The following is a 19,642-nucleotide window of genomic DNA, read 5'->3' as shown; positions in this document are numbered from 1 at the left end:
GTAAAAAATAGATTACTTGGAAGCCAAAGTATCTGAGGGAAGAGGTACAGAAAGGCATCATTCTTTCATGGCAATTGAGCTATTTTTCTGAGAGCAGAGCTAAAGAAACAATGGCAAAACTAAGGGCCCTATAACCTGACTAAAAGCTTTTTTGTGAAGATTTATTAGTCCCAAGTTTACTACCTTTATAGCCGAGATCTTCATTTTAACTCACTATTTTATTTATTTTCTCCTCACGCATATACATTTCTCTAAACATTCAGAAAGATATATGTGTATCAGGAACAACATATAAAGTAGAGTGTTTCCTGAAAAAATGCAACAGGCCACTGTGACATCACTTTTTGCTTGCCTGGGTAGGATTAAATGACAAACACATGCAAACCTCTGAATTCTGCATTGGTCCTCACAAACACTGAAAGGCAATTTGCAATGTACACTCAAATTCTAGGATTACAGATATAACATCTGTAGTTAGTCCCACTGAAGTCATTGGAAGCATTCACATGGGTAAATGAAGCATCCAGTCATTTGCTGTGTCTGAGCCTTCCTATGGTTCCCCAGCAGAGAATTAGGAGGAGTATTTTCACACCATGTACTTTGGTGAAGTGAGAGGCTCAAATGACAAGACTTCATTAGCAACATCTGTGGTATCATGATATTTGAGACTTGTATAGGTACATGTTTCTGGCACTTCGTTTCTTGATTAAACATCTTGCTGTCTTTACTCCAGAAAACAATAGTCACAAGCTAGAGCTTACCTTAGTGAGTGCTTAATCATTCACTACTCCTTTCATCAGACAAACTCAAAATTAAAGCTACATACTCCATCTGGAAAAAGATTTCCGACTAGTGATGGCATCTTGCTTGTGATGGGCAGGGAAGCAGAAAACAACTGAGAGCTGGAGGTTTTCACAGTTGATGATATGAACTACTGGGATGAAATTACCCACTAAGATTCCTGGGCCAAATCTGGCATCTTAAAAATAGCAGTTTATCGCAACATCAGAAAACATAACCTTACTTATCAGGCAACCACTTACTAACAGCCACAGTATGAGTGGCTGAAATCTACCAGTCCTCCTACCTAACATTTCCTCTTCCATGTCCTGCAGTAAAATTATTTTTAGAACAGTGACTAGGAGATTAGCAATATCATGCAATATCTAATATTTTCTTTTCATATAGAAAATGCTACCCAAACACTATGGAAGTTAACGCAGAAGAGCAAAAGAACAATTCCCATACTGTATTTTGTGTATTTGATTCAGAATTCATAGAACTCTTTATGTGTTTTCTTTTTAAAAACATGCTGGGGTTTTATAAATATTTTTAAAAACTAGCTGTGGTTTAATCAACCATCTGATCTACATTACGATAACTCTTCTGAACAACCCCAACAATAAAATAAATATGTATGCGGTAAAGGGAAACAAAAGTGTGTACAAAAAAGGTAGGAAGAAAACAGCAGACTTTGGTTTTGAGCCCCCTAGAGAGTTATTTATGAACATCAGGAAGAAAGGAATCACTTTAAAATAATGAAAACCTTTCAATTCTGTACTCCACTGAGCAGAGTCTTACAGTAAATGCTAATCTAACAATAAACTTCACTCTACTGGGACCGCACCATTTTATCCTGGTAGAGATGAGTAGTACTTAGGATGAGATCTTGACTCTACTGTAAAGTCAGGGAAAGAATTCCCACTGAAGCTCAGATTTCATGCATATCCTTTTGCTATACTTTGGCAATAGTGTCTTGTAAACAGTACAAAAAGCCACATGAAATAACGTAAACAAATCACTTGAGATGTACATCAGAAAAACAGCAGAACAAGCAAATTGCCATCCTTTTATTCGTCTCTGCAAAATAAATACATGACAATGACCTGCTCAACAAAGATCTGAATCTTCTCCTTCCCCTCCCCCAAAATTCGATGGCTAAAATAGGAGTGAGCTATCAAATTTGGTCCTGGAGAAAGCAGATTGAAATCTCTCCATCAGAAATGACCTGAGTTCTACATCCACATCTTCAACTTCTGACTGGCTGTAGCAGTCCTAATAAAATAAAACCAGAATAGATTCTTTTTCCATCAAGGTTTCTGCAGTGAGCGCTTCTGACCCATTCCTTTCAGCAGCTCTGCAGTGTTACTCATTTGCCAGCTCCTTTTCCAGACTCTTCACTTAGTATATAGAGTGTCAGCATTCTTGGAAAAGCCGTGAGAAACACTTCATTCAACACAAAGCTTTTATTATAAAATGACATATAAAAAGCTTTTCATCCTATCTATTACCATAATACTTTTTTCATCAAAATATAGACCTTTTTTAAAAACAAACCAGTAGATGTAGTAGCAAATGCTCAATCTCTTCACCCCCATCCAGCCACTCTCTTGTTCTTCTCAAAAATCATTTATTTCAGGAAACCTTTCAGTGCTAAAGCAGTACACCAAAAAAAAGGACACTATCCTTCTTTTCAGACAGTCTTGCTCCAAAAGTTATGAGTCAGGATGGTCAGAGATAACTACACTAAATTCTTTCAAAATCATACTTCCTGTCAGGCCCTTTTAAGGTGTCAAAGTCAGCATCCAAAATCATTTAGGAAAAGTCAACTCACAACTTTGTTTTCATTTCAAAACTATCAAATTATTTAAATTATAAGCAACTAAACCAAAAAGTTGAGAAGGCATCTAAGTGACTGCAAGATACTGTTTACTCAATCACTCACACACTTTCTAAAAATGCTACTTTTTTTCCTCCCCATAGGCTAGCATGTACTTATTAACACTAGTGACTCTGAATATAAACATTACCAGGTAAAAGTCTGAGCAGCTCACTGGACTCACCTCACATAATGCACATGATGCCATGAGGAAGAGAGTAAAGCCACGAAAAAAAAATCACTTTCCTCTCCAGACATATTTCACGTGTAGCGTGTGTAAAGTAACACAAGTGAGAAGACAAGTCTTCTAAGAGGAGGAAGTTCTGTTGACTCAATTTTATGGACTTAAAGCATTAAAGCAGTTCTATATTTAGTGCTGTCTTTATCTTGCATCTTACACTCTGTGCATTCTTTAAGAGAGAAAACATGCTCACTAAAGTGGTCCTAAAATTGCCTGCAGTACACATCTAAATATAATAGGGAGGCACGAGCATATCTGATAGAGAACAAGTATTACAGAAAAAGAACTGTTATCACACTCTACATAATCACATCTTCCCCTGCTCACGCTGTAGATACCTGGATGATACACTTGATTTCACATTTTCTAAAATGGATTTCTGTCTTCTTCCTTCCCCTTCCTTCAGCTCTCTCCCAGTCTTTAGCTTTATTTTAAAGCTCTTTTTTCTGTACTGCTCCTAAGTAGGTGTAGTACTGGACTGGTAAACTGCGTAGCAACTTTCAGATTAAAATATTGTATTTATTTGCAAGATAGGTGAATGATACACAGCAACAGCATAAACTCTCCTTCACCAGACCCACATAGCCTAAGTGTCCTAATGGCGATGGTGCAGAACTGTCTCCGAAGAAAAGAGGGGAGCTGGATTTGCGTGAGCTTTTGGGCAGCATCAGCAATTAAGATACTGAGAAACACTGAAATGTTCCTGACATTGCCTAAGAGAAGTCGTAAAAGTAACCCCTTGTTGCTAGATCTCCACAGATTCCACGGCATTGATTCAGGAAGTGAGTCAGGGAGGTTTGCCCTGAGAGGGTTATATACCAACAGCATATTGGCATGTAATGCAGTCGGCAAATTTTACATAGCAGTCTGTTATGAAATTGTCAGTAGCATCTCTGGGAGGAAACAGAAGAGCCTGCCTTCTCTCCCATGTTCCGCCCCCTCCCCGCCCTGAAAAAAAGAGCCACCAAAACCCCAACTTCTCTCCTGATTCAAATGTGAAGTTTTCTTTGTAACATGGTTTGAGAAATAAATGATGAAAGCAGTCTTCTTTTTCACACTTTTGGAATGATGCTGTCTTGTTATCATTAATTTTGTTGTCATTCTCATTCTTTCTTCCTCCCTCTATTATTTTAATTGCTTTTGTATTTGAAAACCAGAGAAATTCTAAGGTATAAAAATGAGACAATTTTGCAGTATTGAAGATTTAGGGGTTTTGTCTATTTTGACATATCTAATACACGTGTTTTATAGCATTAACCTTAGCATCCATGATTATATTCTTCCATTTAACTTGCAATTAAAATGGAATTGCTGTGCAAGGACAATCAAAGCGGTACAACTGCACACCTTTTCACCCAATCCATTAACAGAATATTGCTAGCAGTGAAGTAGTCTCTTTACCTTGGCTGCTTCACTTTGAAATTTGCAGTGATTTTCTTTTCTATATGACCCATTTAAATAAATTACTAAGAAGTAAATGAAACTTCTATGGGAATTGCTTTACTATTGTTAAAAGTGGGTAATTTTATAGAGAAGTGTTACTAGTAAAATGCATGTTGTGAAATTTAGTTGTGCTTTCAGTCTAATGGAAGGTTACGTGGAATGCTCTCAGACATGTTTTTAAGCCATAATGATCCCTTTTCCCCATTTCTCTTATATTGATGCTTTCTGTGGATGGTGCATTTGAGTCTGGCAGGACACCGGTATTATTGTTTACACAGGTGACAGGTCACAAGCCAATGTTTTGTATTTAGTTGCTCCACTTAGTAGTAACCAAGTCATTTTCAAAGGTAATGGGATTTCAACATCAGGGAGCTCTAGAAAAAAAAAAAAAAGCTACTTTTAACCAGAAAAAAAACATGACGTATTCGCAGTGGTTTCTGACCTGAAGGGGTGCATGACAGGACATGGCAAAACTGTCTCTAGAGAAACAAAACACATGGAGAAACTTCAACAGAAAGGTACTTGATCCTTGGCTTTAAAATCACAAGGAAACCCAAAAAAGGTACCTATCTGAAAGAAAAAATAACTTTAAAAAAAATCACAATGAAGAAAATCTCTGTGTAACTCATAGGAAAAAAAAAATAGGAGAACTAGATTCATAAAACCATGCTTCTTTCCCCACCTTCTAAATGGACACTGAACTTAAAGGGAGCTACATATAGAAAATATCACTTTTGAAAAGTCTGCCTTGGGTATACCTTATTAACAGAGGTAATAATTCTTTTATTACTTTTTAGTGGGATGAGAAGCCAAAAAGAATCAGAAAGAGAGAGAGAGAGAGAAAGGGCACACCAGGGATTTCATTGAACTTGGATTTGATTTCCAGATATCACAACAATTTTTAAATGATCAGACAGAGTTTGGATTAATGGCAATACACTGTTCACTAACAGTTATTTTAGTGGTCTGTGAAAGGAGTCCATTATATTCAAGTGGTCAAAATCTAGGGGCAAAGTGCTTCTTTGCTGTCTGTTTCCAGTGAACAATGCCCATGTGCTTCTCCGGCTTCTGCATTCATTACAGTCGAGCCCTGAGCAGAACGATGCCCTCCTGGCCTTCCCAGGGCATGTACATTGATATGTATACAGCAGTCCACCATATCGTCTCTACTGAAATTTGACCTGGGATAGATTTATGCAGCAGATGGCTAAAATCCAACAAGAGACATCTGATTTAAAAAAAAATAATAATAAAAATTAAACATATCTCAGAGAAAAGCTCTGGAACGGCAAGAAAAACATGCTACTGCAACACAGAGTTTGACATTAGCTTTCTGTTTTTCAAGCACACTGTATTATTTGGACTGTTCTCTTTTTCATATCAACTTCTTCAAAAACAAAATTGTAGAGCCAACTTTTACTTAGACTAAAAGTAGATTCAGATTTAGAAAAATGGCCTTTACTTATTACCCACTTTGCATACAACCTGTGCTAAGGCTGAGTAGCAAGGAAGTCAGTGGAGAAGACCAGATGTAAGCATAATGAATACGTCCACAAAACACTATAGGTGCTTACGCAGACTGAAAAGCACTTTTTTTTTCCCTGATACTGTGACTCTTTCCATCTTTTTTCAGCAGTACCCAGATACTTAGTTTCTCTCCTTTTCAGAATGTGCTCAGAATGCATGATATAAAAGACCGCTGCTTTACCCAACACAAAATGCCTGCACTGAGAAAGACATTCAGTGCTAAGGAAAGGTGAGGAACTGTTAGTAGGGCCCAAAGCTTTAATTTTATCTCATTTCAGCAGCATGTCTATATTAGCTTTTTTATATATACATAGAATGGCCACTCTGCAAGACTTTTTCCTTAATTAAGACTGTGTCAGCAGGGCAGAAGGGCTGGCTGCTCCGTGGGGGCTGGAACGCCAGGAGCAGTGGGGGACCCTGGTGCTGCTGGGCAGGACCTTGTCGGCAGGTCCCATCCCACCACCCCAGCCGGGCAGCAGGGCAGGCTGGGCAACTGGGGGGCAGCCCCTGGCATCAGCCAGCTCCCTGGGATAGGCCAAGCCAGGCTGGGACGTGGGCCCAGCTCAGCGCGGCCCATGGCTGATCAGGGCAGGTCTATGGGGAGAGGGAAACCAGCATCCTGCGGTGTCACTGGGGCAGGGACCAACAGCGAAATGGGGTCCTGGGCCATGGGCAGGGTGGGGGGAGGCCCTGGGGGTGGTCAGGGCCAGTAAGGCCCGTTAGTGTCCTCGGAGCCCTGACATACTGATTGCTTTCAATTCCTGTACACAAAGAGATAATTGAGAGGGGTTAGAAGTTAGAGCATCTTTTGATATTTTAGTGGAGCTGTAAGGTCACACGCAGCCATTGTAACTCACGGTAGAGTGAAAGGCCAATCCATTAATTTGCATACAGATTTAGTTTAAATTGACATTTTCATTTTAACACACTAGGAAAAAAATATTAACAGGCAAGACATTTGGGATTAAAATATTTTGATTAGTTAACTTATTTTTAAAACCAGTTTCCTCCCTTGCAATTTTTCTTGGATGTATTTGAGATTTTCATTATTAGTGGGATATTGAGATAATTAAACATTACTTTCAACTTATGTCAGAATGGAAGCAAGAGGTAACTAGAAAATCATGGTACAAATAATTTTATGTGTTAGAATGGATTTCCTGCTTCATTTTCTTCAGGCTCACGTTTGCCTAGAGGTAGTGAACACTGAACATGTAATTTAGCCTCCTCTTTTTACAACACGCCAGCATTTATTTTGAAACGATAAGGGCTTATTTTCTCATCTATTTCCATTTGCGTGATGTTCATCAAGAATTTTCTTCTAGGTCAGCAAGGCTGACCTTTAAAGGTCCCTCCTAACCCAAACCATGCTATGATTCTATGAAAGCTGGCACACCCAGAGTAGCTTCTATTGTAAGATGACACTACAATGTCATTAACCTCTGGTTTTCTTTTTTTTTTTTTTTTTAATCTCAGTATTTCACAAAAAATTGAGGTCTAATCGAAATCAATTGCAGCCCATTGAAAAATTATTGGGTTTGACATGACAGACACCGATGGACATTCATTAAAAGCTTTGGCCCTCACTTTGGGAAACTACGGCATATTTTCCAGATTTCACTGTTAGATTGTTTTGTGAAACTTCCCTCTGTGAGGCATCCCCTGTCTGTCTGACCTACTTGTGCTTCCATTTTTACCATCTTCAACTAACATCATTACTCTTAATGTTTCCCAGCTGAAGTTCTCCCTTACATTTCCTTTTGAGAAAACAGTTGCCCTCCAAGTATCTATTCCTATATAGAACAATTGACATCTCATTGCTGTTCCCAAGCTTGCCAACATTTCTAAAGCACCACTGCCTCCTCTGCACAGAGAAAGGTTTGAGCCAGCTCTGTGCTACAAGTATTCTCCTTTAAAGCTCTAGCGTTGTGAAATCACACCCACCCTCAAGAGGCTTCCCTTTTAAAAGTCTTTTGAAACACAATACCAAAGGTGGCAACCTGTAAACACTGACAAGGTGGGATAAAGTGTCATATACTAGAAGAAAAGAAGAAGCAAATCTGTCCACAGCACCTCACTTGTAAACTCACATCTTACAGATTATGACATTTTCATTTTTAATCGTTAGATCAGGAAGATACAAGGATCTTCTCTAGCTCTTAAGCACTCCCTCCGCTCACACACACATGCACCCCCTGCCTCTCAATAACAATCAGCATAATAAAAGGCAGCCTGCAATGCCTGGAAAAGAAGAGTTGGGGCAGACTTTTTTGTATTATTAAATCTATACTGAACTTTGTATTTTGTAGAAAGCAACAAGTCATACAAGAGTTGCATAAAGCAGTAAGAATTCAAGAAAACATAATTTTTCAGCCAAACAGTTTAACTTGCAAGGAGAAACTTACACTTCAGTTAACTTCTTTCTCTGACCAACAATGCCATCTAGCAAGCCTTCAGAAAGAACTCTGTGTACACACTTTCCTCCTCTTAAAATGGATGTTTATAAACTTGTAATAACTTATAAGTTTATAAAACTTAAAAGTTAAAAATTACTACAGAATTAACTTTCTACAGAAGTTTCATTTTCAGAATTCCTCATTTCTGTTTTTCCTGTGAAATCAATTTCTGACACGGCCACACACACATAAGTAGGACAAGTACTCCAGCTTTTCCAATCATGTCTCTACTAATTTTCATTATCTCAATTCAGACTATCTCCCCAGTTCATCAATTAAGTTTGGAACAAATGAAGACATTATCTCAATAGCTACAGGATAATTCATTAGATTTACTCTGAGGCCCAGATTCAGCAAAGCACTTTGTTTTTAGGAATTGAAAATTTATGTAAAGGATTCAAAGCCAAGAAAATCTACAGGGTTTAAGCATACATTTAAAAATAAGCACGTGTATGAAGTTTATCTTTACTGAATGGAAGCTTTTTTAAAGTAAGGATATTATTACAGAATAATTTATCAATAAAGTCTTAAATGACTCAGTAAGAACAAATATGTTCTGTAAATGCATTTGGATAACTGAGTACAATATGCAGCTAACCAATTGGAAAGGCAGTTTCAGTTAATCACTGCCATCCTATTTATAGGATATAAATTATAACAATGGAGATGTTGGATCTTTAGAGAGATAAGTACATTGCCTACAGGAAAAGGCCTCTGTCCTTGACTTACTAAAGACATTGTGGCAAGAGCAAGTTATGTGTATGTTCTTCTCAAAGACATTAACTGGATTTGTTCTGAAATATATGAAGGCGAAAGGCTTATCCTTTGACTCCAGCTACCAACTTTATCAGATACCATGACTGACTAGCACAATACAAAATTGTGTCTGGAGGATCCTCTTTATGTGGACTGCAGTGATCTGCCTTAAAGAAAAGTAGTCATGACCCAAGGATGATGGAACAGGAGAGAAAAAAAACCCCAAATATATATCAAAAGATCTCCAGGCTCTGAAGCAGAGATGGAGGATATGCTACCTGCTGGATGCTTTACTTTTGATACTGTTTTTATCTAGAAGTTGCCAAGATGCTAGGGAAAACTATGAGTAAGTTAAAATAAGAACATACGCTCCCTGAGCTGATAATTGTAGTGGCTTTCTATGACCCAGTCTGCAGGAAGGATTCCTACTTCTTTCATTCCCTATGAAGTACAGCACAAAGTTGTGGTAGTCAAAATTGGTCTGTCTCACTAAAAGGTGCTCCAGAATACCTCAGAGAAAAGGTAATAGGAACTGTTGTGGTATCATCTTGGCATTACTAATACAAATTTCAAGGGAGAAAAATCAAGCTACATACTCAGTTAAGGAGCAAAGTTGAAGTTGAATTTATTTGTGAGAGGATATTTCTTTTTTTGTAAATTGGAACAAGAAACATCTTCTGTTGGCTGGCTGGCCTAAGTGCTTTCTCTCCCCATTGTAAGGCTTTTTGCTTAAATTCTTTAGCTGGTGATACTTTTCACTGTATTAGTTATGCAAGAATCTCTCAGGTCCAGCATTTTTATCAATGTGTGATAAGTGGCAAATGATAGTAAGACCATGGAGAGAGTACTAGGGATTCAAAGGTGCCCTTTCTTATCCTGCCTTTTTGGGCATCCCATCAGACTAGCTTCTATATATACACTTCGTCCAGTTGTACAGGCATACAAGCTGGCATACAAGCTGATAGCCAGTCTGGGACTTGACATGAAAGTTACATTGTGTACCCAAAGCAGTATAGAATCCAGAGTGAATTACATTCAAACACTTCAGCTTCCTTATATTCTTTCACTGTACAGAAACCAATTTTCAGAATTGTTTTTAATGTTCTTTCCCAGTGAGTGTAATCAGACTTATTTTCACACACCTAGCTCTAAAAGTTTCTTTACATATTTGCTTTAATTTTTGAAGAAAACCATGAAGAAAAGAAATAAAGACAATGAAATGCAAAAAATGGAATCACACTGAGAAAATAATACAATTTTCAAATTGACTTAAAACGTGAAATATAGCCTGACATTGATGTATTGAAAGAATAATTGTAAAAGATAGGCCATTCCCATTTTCCACAAACTTTACTCAATCATATCTCTGTAGATATAGTTTGATTGAGGCATTAATAAATGCCTACTTTACTAGAGTTCATTTCTTTGATTTAAGATGTCATGAAAATAGAATTTTCCAGTCGTAGCTTCTCTATTCATCTTAAAATGTGTAATGAGAAAGCAGCTGGCACTCTTCTAGTCACGTGTGGATTCAATTAAAATCAAACATTTCTAAAGAGTTTTCCTCGCTATATATTTCTCATACATATAATTCAAAATAAAGCTATGATGAAAAAATCAAAAATGTAGAGCTAACTTCATGAGTTCACCATGTTAGATCCTTTAGATTTACACTCATTCTCAAACAGATTAACTAATTTGTTATGTATTTGCATAATATTTGTGTCCTGGACATGTACCTGAACTGAATTAATATCTTAGCTCACTCAAATCTGAATCCAGACTTCTCAACACAGATGGACAATTTAATAAATGTACATCCTAAAAAGCAGATAGCACTTCTTAAAGTGTTTTTAATTCGCTTAGACTTAACACATATACCTACTATACTTAAATTATCCTCATCTTAGCAGAGTGAACCTCCTCTAAAATTCACGTTATCAAATATTAGAATGATGTATGGTAAAATTTGTCTTGCATTACAGAAATATAATTCCATTAATTCCAGTAAAGATTATGAAATAACTAGGAAGATTTTTTTTTGGTTTAAAATACAACTAATGCTCCTTAGCTAGGAGGAACAAAAAAAAAAAAAAAAAAAGAGAATTTAATTAAATACTGATAATCAGTCATTTCTGTGCTTCAGAAGCTCAAATGATAGCATCTCATTTCATGAAACCTCTGGTATTTTTCTCTTTTCCAATGACCTTTGCAGAGATATGCTAAAGAAGGCAGTATGCAAAGTTAGCATTGCCTGAGCTGTACAGCTCTGACATAGCAATAAGTATTTGCAAAATCTCTAAAATCACTAGTGCCTTGGAAATCGCTTTCAGCTGTTAGCAACTTTAAAAGAAATAAGCAAGGGCATCACTGCCTGTAAGTGCTCCCATTAATGGTAAGTTGATGAGATGCATAAAAATACATCTGTTCATCTCACAATCCAAAGATAGCATTATTTTTGAAACATACAAGAAAAGCAAAAAAGTAGCGTCTTTGTTTTTATGGATGGGGAACTGAAGAACCTGGTATAATTGAGACATATGCTTTAATTAGAGCGGCACAGGCACTGTGTGATAGCAAGCCTATCACAGCTTGTCTGCTCCAGAAATACAAAAAGCAAGTTTCTAAAGAAATGGGCTTAAAACTTATGATTGCTTAACTCAAGGAGCATATCTTCTTCTGGACCAGAGGCAAAAGCAGAAGTTGTAATCTACAATTTGTCTTGTTTTCTTTTGTCCCTTGCTGCCTGTTTTGCATGATTTTACATGTCCATTCTCTGCACCCAAACGTATTTATGAGGAGAGAGAGGAGAAATCTGATCCCAAATGTCATCCTCATTTGTTGCAAACTCCCTAACTGCCAGCTAACTTCCAGGTTTCACTGAGACGGTTTGAGCCAGGCTGAGCTTCTTAACGCAGCCTCCAAGGAATCAAAGGCGAAGCCATTTAAGGGTCCATCGTCACAGTCTTCTTTAAGATTACACATCTCCCTGTGTCATATGCTGAGTTATACTCACCTAAGCACAAGCGTGGAGCTGTTGACACAGCACTAGGGAGCGATTTATCCTGCAGGCTAATGTCTAATGAAATTAGTAATTTTAAGATCTATAAATACTGTGTGACAACAGGCTAACAAGTTATTAGCATTGCTATTGGAATTCAGCATTTTAAAAGATATATTATGACTGTGTTAGTTTTACAGGGGGGAAACAAGAAATGCTTTCTGGGAAAAGCAGGAACAATACACCTGTCAGCAGAAGCCACTGAAAATTATACAACTAATATGATTTTTATGATCTACCAAGTATTTCCACCAGAAATGGAACAAGGAGGAAGCACAATGTGAGGGAGGTCATATCTCCACAGTCCTAACAGCAACTAAAGGGCCTTATTTATCTTGAGGTTCCAGTAAGGGATTCATTCCCTTTGTGAATATGGCGTTTTCAGGCAAACCTTGTGATTTACACCTCTGGTTTGAACTCTCCAGCTGACTGCTTACTCAGTATTGAATACATCTAACTCCCCCAGGTAACACTGGGCAATTTTTTAAGGAAGAAACTTCATGCTCTTGACCTGTTGAATAAAGGACTGCATTAACAGAACAAGGGCTCCGAGACAAATCTAGGTGGGATTATCAGAAACCAACATCAGACAGGTTGTGTAGCTCACTTTATGGCACAGCTAACAACATCAAGTCACTAAGACGTCACCCCAAGCCTGAAACTGAAGCCAGGGGCACTGGCAAAGCAAAGCAGACACCAATCCTGTTCTACCTTTTTTAGAATACCAGCATGAGCAGGTTATAGTTTAAAAAAGGGGGGAATGCTTTCTTCCTCTGATTGTGGACATTTTTTGAGGACAACAGGAGAGGAGCTTGGACATTAGGTATGTTTATCACAGCATATTTATTCAGTTCTTACAATATGCCGCCTGGTGAACAGGACCAAAATAAAAATAATATAGGACATACTCATATAAATAAACTATCATTGTAATTTAATTATCTTTTGAATGTTTTCTTGGCAGTTATTAATACTATTAACCAGCCTTTTGGTCTGGTTGTACTAGGACTGTCCTGATTGCACTGTAACATGCACAGTATGGCATTACTACCAGACTAAATAAAGTTAGACACAAATTTGGAATGTACAAAATGCATGACTGATAACCTACAATATTATGAAATCTTTTCCTAAGCAGGAATTTTTAAATATCTCTGGCAGTGTAATATTTATATCATCACATTTTGTCAAGCAAACATAGTAACACATAAGTACTCAATTCAAACAGAAGCGTAATCATCGCATAAAATCTGACCCTCTCTGCTTGTTAATTCTGTTCCTTAAAGCTACTTCTTGATAATACAGTCCACCTTTAGTGACAATCCATGGCTTAAGCCATGTGGCTCAGTGATTTTAAACTAGTGAAGATGTGCAATAATACTCTCTGTTCTCTGTTACACGGACCTTGGTTCTGTTAAAAAACTGAGTTTATAGTAAGGACCTGTGTTTGCTGGATGTAACGGCCATACATGTGACACCACTGATCTCCAGTCAGAGCATGTTGCCTGTTCCACTGCAGTTACCCAGAGAGATGAACATGCACGTGCAAATTCTGTGGTGCAGTCACAGGCTTTGGTACTCTTTGAAGAACGTTCCCTAATTAAGTTGAACCTTTAAGCCCCAATGGCAAAATTTAGAATGTTTGGAACAGTTAAAAATGTTGTCCTTCAATTACAGAAAATAGGGGTAAGCAGGGTAGAATAACCAGGGCACTGGGAAAGGCTCGCTTTGTTAGAAAATCTGTATTTCCAAAATTAAGAAAACATTTACAAGTAGTCAGTGTTATAGAGTAGTAGTTAATTCCCTAGAATTCAAAATCAAAGTGTGAGAAGACAAGGCTTCTTTTTCAGACCCAGAGAAGGATTTGCATGCCAAAAAGTATGTCTCTCCTGCTGCTGCCTGCAAGCTTTCCTTCAATTACATTCTCAGACTGCCGTGGTTAAATTACTACTAACATTGGCTTACAAACAGACTGAATCTCACAATCATCTGTGATCTATTGCTATAACACCTACAACTTCTAGAACTAGAAAAGGCTGAAAAAATTACAGGCTTTGTTTCCAGTTTAACAATGTTTTTCCTGTATAATGCCCAGTGCAATGACTGAAAAAGCATTTACGAAGTATTATTGTCATTGCAGCATTTGCTAAAAAATACATCACAGTGTAGGTGACGGTTATTTTTCAAACGTAAGACAAAGCTTGTGAATAAGTATTATTACAGCATAATTCCAAACACTGCATTCAACACATGTGATCCGCTCTTTCCTAGCCAGTTCATTTATGCAGAGGGCTAACATTTTTCTTGGAATTTGTATCTAAAACAATTGTTTAGTAATTCATTTACCTATTAACTTCTTGATTAGAAGCGATAAAAGCTTTTAAAATGTTCATTCAGGATGATCAAGTCTGGAATGGAAACTCTTGTATTTGGTAGTAACAGTAAAGCATTTACAGTACTCACATAATGAATTAGCTAGTCACCATGGGGAGCACTGGAGTTGAATACCGAATGTCTTTGCCATGGTTGACAATATCTAAGAATACCAAGTTACGCAGTTAAAACAACAGATGCCTGATGGGCTTCCTTATGATCAAGGACAACCTGAGTGATTCAACAATGCTATCTTCTCCTAAAAGTTTATCACCAATTCATGAAAAATAACCTCTCAATCAAAATTTGCCAGAGTGACAAATTCCCCAAATTGCCAAAAGGTGGCTTCGCTCTAAATGGCTTATGAACTTTTGCTCCCCTCAGAGTTGCAGCACGAGAGAGAATTCCACAGCTACGAATCTCAGCACCTTGGAGCTGGGGAAGTACACTTAAATTCTGGCAGTTTTTCTTCCTCACAATGGGAAGGATAAGTGAAATCTTTGCTTCCTGTTGCCCACGTTACAGGTATCGAGCTCCAGCTGACCACTGGGAAAATTTCAGAGATCAATTATTCCTCCTATAATGTTAAGTGCAGGTGTTAGCCAAGAGAAATTTCTCCTGGATGTGCTGACATCACTTTAGCCTGTAGTACTTCTTACAGCATCACCTTCTCAAACATCACTTTGATCCACAGTCAAAGTGAGTCAGTGACACAGTTTGTTGCAGCAGATCTACTTCCAAGTATGAGCCATCACTAAACAGAGTGAGTCATATCACTATCTTGATATTGTCACAATCTTTATTATTTTTACAGCTGCCATGAAACACTAATCTTTAGAATGGAAGAGATGATAGTTCATGAAGTCAAGTCAGGGCTAAAAGCTAGTTGTTACTGACAAAGGGCCTATAATGTCATCTGTTTCCTTCTTTGACAGCATCTCTCTCCAATAACAGCATAAGGAAAGGACCTATTCCTGAATGAATGTACATGATTTTCTTTTTTCCTTGCATGATCTGACCCCTAAAGTGAAAATGCCTCTCTTGAGCAAGGGGTTCAATCAAGTGACCTCTAGAAATCCCTTCTAACGTAACATTTTTCTACAGCTCTATGACAGCAATTCTTTCTATCCTGCATGTCTCCCCTGCTAATTCATGAAGCTCCGTAAAGTGACTGCATAGGCTCTGGGCATCAGTCTATACGGCAACTATTTCAGAGACAAACACTAACCTGTTCGGTGCTGTTTCGAGGTATTTTCACTCATCTTATTTGTCATTAACCACCCTTCATTTTTTGTTGACTGACAGAGAAGTAGCCAACCTGGGAAAGCAGAGAAGGTATTGCACAAAGCTAAGTGGGCAAGATACACATATTCCACAAGAGCTGTATTTCCCTTCCCTGTAAAACCTAGAATGTAGCTTTGAATTTGCTGTACAGGATAACTTTTATCAGTCAAGAATGAAATGTTAGGTTACAGTAGATGGGTCTATGAAAGTCTAAGTTCACTGCTCAGTCAAAAAAATGCAAATCATACCCCAGAAATCATTTAACACAATCCTTTAGTCACTATATTTTTATAAGAGAGTTTCCCTTTTTCCTTTAAAACCGGAAACAAACATGATGGATGCTTTATAACTGCCAAGAGGGTTTGCCCATTTTCTACTACCTTTCTGAAGCCCTGATGACATTGACACAAGAAAGGGTTGCAAATCATTCTATCAACGAAACAGGTGGATAAGGTTACTTGAGGGAGCTTGTCTGTGCAAAGCGCAGGAAGTCATGTCCTTACTCTAATCCTGGTGGAGACTGCCCCATTACCATAGTGACTTCACACCCATCCTACCTGAGTTTATGCAAGCTTAAGAGTTGCATAAAACTTTGCCCTGCACAACCAATGTTTTTTTCTGTGAAGCTCTCTATGGGTATCCTTTTGCAGACCAGAAAGAAAGGCACAGTGATCTGTTGCAGCTTGTCAACGATACATGCAAATCACTACAAACCATAAAAGAGAACAAAGGTATTCCAGTGCCTCACGCTGTACCTCACCACTTAAATGCGTTTCATCTCCAAGGACTCCGTGCTGGGGGGAACAATAACCACATTTACACTTGAGAAATTTGGTGGTCTGGCAACAAATGTAGCAACTTGAACCTTGTATGCAGATGATGTCTGTTTTTTCAGATGTGTTTCAGAATGAGAATTCAGCTTTTGCTTGCATAATTGTAGATCCCCAAAGGTATATTTTATCTTTAGCTCCTGTTACGGCTAGGGAAAATTGTTACTAATGCTTCACATCATCTCTCTTTCCTTGGAACAGGATAATGTGGACCTCGGTGACCTGATGTTTTCACTCTGCTACCTTCCAACAGCTGGTAGACTAACTATTACAATAATAAAGGCAAGAAATTTAAAGGCAATGGATATCACAGGAGCATCAGGTAGGAATGAACTTAATGCTCAATGTAGATTTCTGTCCCGTTTCCCTCCTGAGACACAGAATTCAGCACTGTCAAATCCCAGAATGATTTTTGAGAAGAGGGTTCTTATACTGCAAGCTCTTAAGTCACTTGAGTACAGGAGTTTCTAAGAAATAAATAACAGATATTTTAGTTTGTTCAGTTGCAACCAAGAGTTTAAAAAAATCCGCTCTTAAAAAGACTGCGAGATTATTATTTCTAAAGTAACTGTGATCCAGAATAGCACGAGTTGGTCAAACTGCATTCGTAACACTAGGAATTTGTTTGAACAGCAGAGTATTTGTTACAGTTGCGGCACAGAGGCAGACTGACCCTCTCTGACAGTCTCCAAGAACCACTGAGCCAATTCTGCTGTTGTTGGCATACGGACAAAACAGTGATCATCCCAGACTCCTTTCAGCAACCCTTTCAAAATTTGATATTGAAACCAAGAAACTAATTTAAATAAGAATTCATAGATGATTTTTAAACACTAGCAGGGAGTTGTGAGTTGTAGAGCTCCCAGAAAGGAGCTAAAAAGAAATAGTTTTTTTACTACATTCAGGAGTTTAAAAATAATTATAATACTCTTGAGAAATACAAGCCACTAATTGTTACACTTCGAATTATATTTAACCATACATCAGTAAGTCCCACTCTGTAAAATATTGTCAACTTCTGTCTGTCCTACAAATCTGTACAAGTAATTAGGCTGTTATAAATAGGCTGATACACAGGCTGTTGTATAAAACAGTCATGTATAACATGGTTCAGTGGATATCTTAATACCCTTTGAGAAGTCGGTACACAACCAGGAGCTTCTTGAACTTAAATTCTTCATTATAAGCAGTCAACCAGGTAAAGCTGTCAAAGCTCCACTGTCTCCCAGGCATGCCATGGTAATAAAGAAGCTCAAATTCCAGTCAGGTGCAGGTGACTAATTCTGCAAGCAGGTATGGGCATACAAGAAGGCTGCTCCTTTCACTTTCCATTTATGTTTGCTTAGAAACAACAAAAGAAAACCAACGTTGTTCTTATGATTCACACAGATCCCTACGTGAAGGTTTCTTTAATGTGTGAAGGAAGGCGACTAAAGAAAAGAAAAACTTCCACCAAGAGGAATACCCTTAATCCCGTTTACAATGAAGCCATAGTCTTTGACGTCCCTCCAGAAAACATTGACCAAATTAACTTGTCGATAGCTGTTATGGATTATGACCGGTGAGATACCTGTAGCTGTAAAATAACATCATCTATTGGCCTATAAAATCTTGCACAGTAGATTTGCATCCAGAAACAAAATTATAATTTTTTTCCCAATAAATGGGAAATTAATGTCATGTTGACTTCAGTAGAAGACTAAACTTTCTTGTATTGCCAGGCAGGATTTCCTTTCTAAATTTTAAAATATAGATTTGCCTCCATAACTGACATAACTAAGATGCATATATGTTTACCAGAACTGAAATAACTGAAAATATAATCACACAGTCCACACGCTGATGTTCTGTTTGTGCACAATTACGCTAACCTCTTAGACACACACCTCCATTTCTAAAATTATGGCCTAGAGTTTACTTGCATTTGCAACTAATTACAGAACACAGGCGAAGAATATCTACATTCTTCATGCAAAAATAAGAAACAAATGCACACAGACACACAGTGTATGCTATAACGGGGAAAATATTAAATTATTCTGATTAGTGGGAAACGCAAAGAGTAAACCTACATATTTCATAGTTCATTACATTTTCCAGGCAAGAATTAATTCTAAAAATCTGTGATTAATGTTTTTAATGAAATATGTAAATGGTATGGTTCTAAAGGTAATATTTTAAGAAAAAAATATTATGGAACATTTTCACAGTGTAGGTCACAATGAGGTCATTGGAGTATGTCAAGTAGGCAACGATGCAGAAAGTCTAGGTCGTGACCACTGGAACGAAATGCTCTCGTACCCTCGGAAACCCATTGCTCACTGGCATCCTCTTGCAGAGGTAAGACTTTTATTTCTTGCTTCCCCATTACTATTAATTGTGAATATTCTTCCACATGGCATTAGAGTTTGGATAAAATTTTATGAGCAAAACCAAGATCCACATGCATGCACTAAATCCTAGAAAAGGGCTCAGAAACACTGATACTAGAAGTCAAACATAACGCACAAGTTAAGTCTGCTCCTTTCAATTTTACAGGGACAGAAAGTAATTAATGTCTTTAATCTATACATGAAAAAAAAATTATACACTGGATTAAGGGTTTGGTTTTGTTTTTTAAGTAAGATCTTGGGTAACTTTCACTGATAATTGATATAAAGAAATGGACCTTGTTTACAGAACAACCAAGACCTATTTTTTTAATATCTATAACAACTTAATTTGACTTTTTCTCTTGTAAGAATATATCATCCGTGCCACTAGTACATCTCAAGGGATGCCTAACTGCACTGAAAAAAAAATGTTTAAGTGTCTCTGGAGATCTGAGGCGTTGATAAGAAGCCACTCAATCAGAAAAGCTTTTCAAGGTTCCTATGTTTTTTTTGTTTTGTTTTGTTTTGTTTTTTGTCTTTAGGGCCCTATTCAGCAGAAATGTTATGCAGGTCTTCTGCGCTTGGATGGCTGCCGAAGAGGCTTCCTCACCCTTTTAACCTATTCAGCAGAAATTTGGCA

General features: G+C 37.6%; 1 protein-coding gene across 1 annotated transcript in view; it reads left to right on the top strand.

Moving 5' to 3' along the window:
* Window positions 1-19,642, top strand: part of SYT9 (synaptotagmin IX) — a 32,228-nt gene that overhangs the window by 12,446 nt on the left and 140 nt on the right. The window contains exons 3-5 of the mRNA XM_009892696.1: window positions 16,832-16,952; window positions 18,020-18,191; window positions 18,841-18,970. Of these exons, the coding sequence (XP_009890998.1) occupies window positions 16,832-16,952; window positions 18,020-18,191; window positions 18,841-18,970 (423 nt within the window). The remainder of the gene's footprint in view (window positions 1-16,831; window positions 16,953-18,019; window positions 18,192-18,840; window positions 18,971-19,642) is intronic.

Source organism: Charadrius vociferus, unplaced genomic scaffold, assembly GCF_000708025.1.
Source record: "Charadrius vociferus isolate BGI_N301 unplaced genomic scaffold, ASM70802v2 scaffold19, whole genome shotgun sequence".
NCBI lineage: Eukaryota > Metazoa > Chordata > Aves > Charadriiformes > Charadriidae > Charadrius > Charadrius vociferus.
The sequence above is the reverse complement of the archived record's forward strand: the minus strand, read 5'-3'. Positions and strand labels throughout refer to the sequence as shown.